Source organism: Pygocentrus nattereri, chromosome 1 (genome assembly GCF_015220715.1).
Source record: "Pygocentrus nattereri isolate fPygNat1 chromosome 1, fPygNat1.pri, whole genome shotgun sequence".
Taxonomy (NCBI): domain Eukaryota; kingdom Metazoa; phylum Chordata; class Actinopteri; order Characiformes; family Serrasalmidae; genus Pygocentrus; species Pygocentrus nattereri.
Genome location: NC_051211.1, coordinates 17,175,634 through 17,180,972, shown reverse-complemented (window position 1 = coordinate 17,180,972; position 5,339 = coordinate 17,175,634). Strand labels below are relative to the sequence as shown.

Genomic DNA, 5,339 nt, shown 5'->3' with positions numbered 1-5,339 from the left:
GTGTTTTCCCAATAAAATGTTGGTAGGCTGCACTGTCTGAAGGGAAAAGGGGGTGGGGCTCATTGTCAACCAGAGGTTTGAAACAATTTACAACATTCCTGCTGTATTGTGCAGTTTATAGGCCTATAAACTAGGGGCATTGGCTGGGCATGTAAAGATCCAGAGCTCAGCCCAAAATAATTGCAGAACTGTTTTAGATTATTGTCACCCAGATTTTTTTCAATTAAGCTCTAAAAAAATCGCAATTTTAAATTTTTTATTTAATATGAGAATTTACATATCAACAAATCATGCAGGATTTCAGCAATGTTGATTGGTGTGTCGTACATACAAAATAATAATAAAAAAAATCAAAAACAGAAATTCACTTATATAATTCAAACATCATTTTATCCAACAGATGTCCTTTAAATTATGTGAAATTACATGAAAAATCAATAGAAATACTCCAACATCACCTGAAATAAAACTTTTTTATGTCATCTTATATTAAAAGTTAAAAATGTTTTGACCTTCCCCTGTAAAGTTACTGTTTTGGAGGTGCATGTTTTTTGGACAGTGACAATGAGGAAAAAAAATCCATATTTAAAATATACCACAGATATTACTAAGATATTACTATCTTTGATGACAGTTGTTGTAGAGAAACAACAGTTGTCATCAAAGACTGTTATTGCAGATATAATATACTTTTTAATTGCAGCTGCTAAAAAATCCTGATCCTGATCCTTTTATGTCAAAATAGCTAATATTAGAGCAAATCATAAAAAGCAATTATGTATAGAATGACTTGTTCCTTTTAACACTTCATCAACACATTTTTTTGCACCACATCCATTTTCATCATCCAGATGTCTGCACAGTCCCATGAATTCCAGGTGTTCAGATTGCTATAAATAGATTATTTATAATTTTCACTTTCACTGTTTTTTTCATTTAAGAATTACATCAGTGAATGCAGTAATCTTTCCTATTTTAGAACATCTGGATTCTTTGGCTTATTGGGCTTGTTCAAAATGAACAGCTCCTCAACTGTTATTAACTGTTAACTAAAAGTGTCAGAAGGACATTTTTCATTTTCATTTAGCCTTTCATGAGGAAACCCTATGAAAAAAAAACTACATGAAATAATCAGAACAAAATAATGTCTATTAAGTAGTAAAGGTATGGTTGGAATGAAGTCAAAGAAGTGTCCTCACATATTTCTTGCAAAAAAAAAAATATAATCCACATTTATAAACTAAAAAACAAACAGATAGCAGTGCATCCTGCTTTTGATTTTCCTCATTTGCATGAATCTGTCTTGGTCTGCATGCACCAAAGCCAAGCTGCTTCCCTGTGATTTCTTCTGCGGCCTTCATCAGATCCTCTATCACCTTCTTCACTGGTTCCTGGAGGATGGATTTGCGAGTCTGAATCTCAGCCACTCTGGCCTTCCCACTTAGACCACTCAGGATGAAGACAGCTCTTCTCATTTTCATCTGGAACTCAGCTACAGCCTCTCTCTGTTGCTTCACCTTCCGGATCTCTTCATGGATCTGCTTTTCCTTATAATGTTTTTGCTTGATGTCACTCTCATTCTGCAAAATCTTAGCCTCATAGTCCAACACTTTACTTTTGTATTTTTCCACTTCATTCTCAAGTGCTCTCACTTCTGTTTCAGCCTCTCTAATAGCATCTGAAGCTTGGGACATATCTATTGCTCCAGCAATCATCATGGCAGGACCTGCATGGAGAGAATAAACAGGAAGTTCAAATTTACCTGAACAAATAAAGTGTATGTAAAACGATTCAAGTTTAGTGATTGTATTATTGTATGAGTAATAAGATTCTCACCAACAACCCATCCAACTATTGGTATTAATGTCACTCCCAGTCCAACATTCCTCACAGTCGTAGCGTTGTCTTTCCTTACTTCCTGTCTCTGAAGTCTGGCTCTTGTTGAGCTCAGATTTGTTCTGGACTGTCTCAGAGCACCTTTAGAGCCACTCAGTAATTTTTTATTAGATTTCTGTTTTGTTTTCAGATTGTCTAAGGTTTGTTTTGTGTTGCTTATCTCTCGTTCAAGTTTTCCTGCATCTTGTGTAAGCATCTCAATGTTGTTATCCAGATATTTCAGCCCTGTACTAGCCACCTGTTCTGACCGCTCAAGGCTCTGCTTGGCCTGCACAATCTGCTTTCTGATGTAGTTGTAGTTGGAGCACTGCCCACTAATGGGATCTACATCTCCTTCAATGAGGACCTCATGTACTCTCCTGATGGAGTTGAGGCCATCTTCCAAAAGCTCAATAAATGCTACAGTTGAGTTCTTCATCAAAAGACTGCAGGGACAAACATAAAAGAGTAAAAGAGAAAAAAATGAACAATGTTTATTCACCAAAGTGAGAATGATGTAGACAAATAAGAAGGAGGAAACAAATGCTGTACAAATATATATATATATATATATATATATATATATATATATATATACACACACACACACACACACACACATGTGGGCAGCTCAGTAACCAGATACAATAGCCTCTTAACAGAAGACAACAAACTCTATCAGTTAAACTGCAGAACTGTTCACACCTTTGTGCTCTTGACTGTACATAGATTCTGTTCTTATCTAAGAACAAATCCCAAAACATTGGTGAATGTCAGAATCTTGTTAAAAACTGTGTAAGCAGATATTGAGAAGAAATTCCTTCTTAAGAATAATAGATGAATAAGACATAGGGTCATTGCCAACATGTGTCTATCCATGATCAATGAAGCAACTCTCCAACACTCCACCTCCCTGACACATTTTCTCTTAGCGAGTAGTATCAGTGAAAGGTTAAAACAATGTAAAATGTTTATTTTTATTGTTGTGTTACTTTTAATGTGTTGATGTTATTATTCAACTTACCCAGAAGAGCACAGATTGCTCATGTTAATCTGAGAGAAAATGAAAGTAAATGTTTTATCAAAAAGAAAGACAATGAGCCCATCAGGAGGTCATAGTAAGACATTATTTTTTATAAAATATTACATTGGTGTTATACAAAGATTAATGAGACATTTTGAAAATAACAAGAAAAAACAAAACAAAAACGGATGCATACATTAAAATAAATAAATAAATACATTCACTTGTGCTGTAATACTGAAGTCCAGTCTCAGTAAATAAGTCTGGTCAAGACAGTACATCAACGATCTCTGTCTTTTCACAATCTTTGACTAACTGAGTGCAAAGCGTCCGTCTATGTTGTTTAATTCAAATGAATGTGAAAATGTTTATTACTCTCCATATATTTATACTACTATAATAATAATAATATCAGTAGTAATAGTGGTTTGTGGTGAAGAAGACTTTCTAATAAGTACTGCCAAAGATGCACTTAAATAAGTTTATATATGTAATTAAAATTCATACTTGGGGAAAAAAACACAGGACACCTTTTACCTGGTTTATATTCAGTTACGTCTAGATGGTGATGGTTTTCTTCTAATTAGATGACTGTTCAAGGAAGCAATGTCTCAAAATTCATTTACTCTCAACGTTATGGTTATTTCATACTTTCACTAAATCAAGGATACTGTTCAACATGGCATGCAACCATTTCAGGCAAACATTACTATACACACTTCATTATGAAGATTTAAACTTCAGCAATGTTAAGTGATTGCCTTATCACATTTTATCACAGTCAGTTTAAAGTAAGAAATCTTACCTCCAATTAGTCCTTTTAGATTGTTTACTGATCTAGCTCACCCAAAATGGTTCTCTATCTGAGACTGAATAAGTCCCTCCTTTTAAAGTGCAGCAGCTCTGTGGGTGGGCTGGGCTTTTACATCCTGCAGGTAATAAATACTCTGTGACATTCATTTTGTCTTTCATTCTGTCTCTTCCCTTCATATTAGCAGAGAAAAGAGATCTTTTCCACACCTTCACTGAAAGCTACTCAGATATCAAGGTAGGACAGCTGATCTAAATCTAAGATTAGCATTTACTGGTTTTTACTTTGTCACATTTTGCAGCACTTTTATTGATTCATTCATCTCTGTCCAATAACTAGATTAGCAGTACATAACAGTATAGTAATAACCCAGAAGTTGCTAGGGGGCCCACTGGTGGCTGTAGCGCCCTAAGCAGAGGTTATGTTGTATATTAGAGTTGGCACTGTATGCAGGTAATTATTAATCATTTAGAAGAAAGACTTTTACTGTGCTAGACAAATGCTTGCTACACATCACATGCAAAAGTTTGAACATGCCTGGCCTACTCAAATATGGCATTTTCTGCTAATTGTATTGCATAAATTTTATTTATGTGATGTTGCACACATGAAGAAACGAGGCTCCCATGTGTGTAAAGCGGTAGTTTCTTTGCAACTCAAGAGAAACAGTTAGCTAATGCAGCTTTCTAGCATGTTCTCAACACTGCACTGAAAAAGCTGTGTGAGCGTTTAGAAAAAGGGAGTGGCAAAATGGAGTTACCCTTTAGCACATTCAGTAGATTAGCTAAACTTGGCTTTCACCTGTAATTTACTTGGTACATACTAAACGCTTCATAGTTACAACAGTCTACTCATTAAACTAATAATTACACAAGACCATTTTAACAGAAATCAAATGCATCTAACATGGTGAGAGAGAATTAGAACAACATAATAGCATCAGTTCTCAACTGAAGCTACTCTTTAGCACAAGAGAGCTTTACCAAAAAAACACATGTTCTCTTTATCTATTATTAAACAGATTAACATGTTAAACAGCTCAGAGAGGTTTTAAAACTCGACAGGCACTTCTAGTTCTACAATTTGTAGAATATTTTATGTTGTGCTCACCTGCAACCCAAGAGAAACAGTTAGCTAATGCAGCTTTCTAGCATGTTCTCAACACTGCACTGAAAAAGCTGGAGTTACAAAAAATGGAGTTACTCTTTAGCGCAAATCGTCCCCTAGTTCCCATTTAATGGAACTGTTGTCAATGAATGAACAACTCATGACTGCATAAGTTAAAAATAAAAAAATAAATAAAAGAATGGGGGTTCTCTCTGTTGTTATAGCCTCACACCCCCCCCTGCGAAGCTTAATGTTGTCTCGACATTACTAAAGCCCAGTCCGCTGTTTTCCCCAACACTTGGCAGCAACTACAGGTTACAGGAGTCAGTTTCTCGACAAGATACATCTCTGATATGAATCAATGTCAGCACATTACACATATCTGCTTTTGATGTGTCCGTAGTAAGTATCATCATGCATTATGACAACAAGCCACTTTCTCCGTAGTTTCCATGGGAACGGTATCATAACTGAAGAAGGCCTTTTTAAATTCCTTCTTAAGAATAATAGATGAATAAGACA

General features: G+C 35.3%; 1 protein-coding gene and 1 pseudogene across 1 annotated transcript; one reads left to right on the top strand and one right to left on the bottom strand.

Moving 5' to 3' along the window:
- Positions 1 to 326: 326 nt before the first annotated feature.
- Positions 327 to 3,761, bottom strand: LOC119263686. Its single transcript, XM_037539900.1, has 4 exons — positions 3,705 to 3,761; positions 2,900 to 2,928; positions 1,837 to 2,321; positions 327 to 1,726 (listed from the first exon to the last, which is right to left on the bottom strand). Exons 2-4 carry the CDS (start codon positions 2,920 to 2,922, stop codon positions 1,182 to 1,184), a joined length of 1,053 nt encoding a protein of 350 aa, XP_037395797.1. The 5' UTR covers positions 2,923 to 2,928; positions 3,705 to 3,761; the 3' UTR covers positions 327 to 1,181.
- Positions 3,762 to 3,876: 115 nt separating this feature from the next.
- The window catches only part of LOC108412176, a 9,925-nt pseudogene continuing 8,462 nt past the window's right edge, over positions 3,877 to 5,339 (top strand).

Coding starts and splice junctions, on each gene's coding strand:
- LOC119263686 (XM_037539900.1), bottom strand. CDS start 2,922: ATGAGCAATCTGTGCTCTTCTGG. Junction 2,322..2,899: donor AGCAATCTGTGCTCTTCTGG/GTAAGTTGAATA, acceptor TTGTCCCTGCAG/TCTTTTGATGAAGAACTCAA. Junction 1,727..1,836: donor AATAGTTGGATGGGTTGTTG/GTGAGAATCTTA, acceptor CTCTCCATGCAG/GTCCTGCCATGATGATTGCT.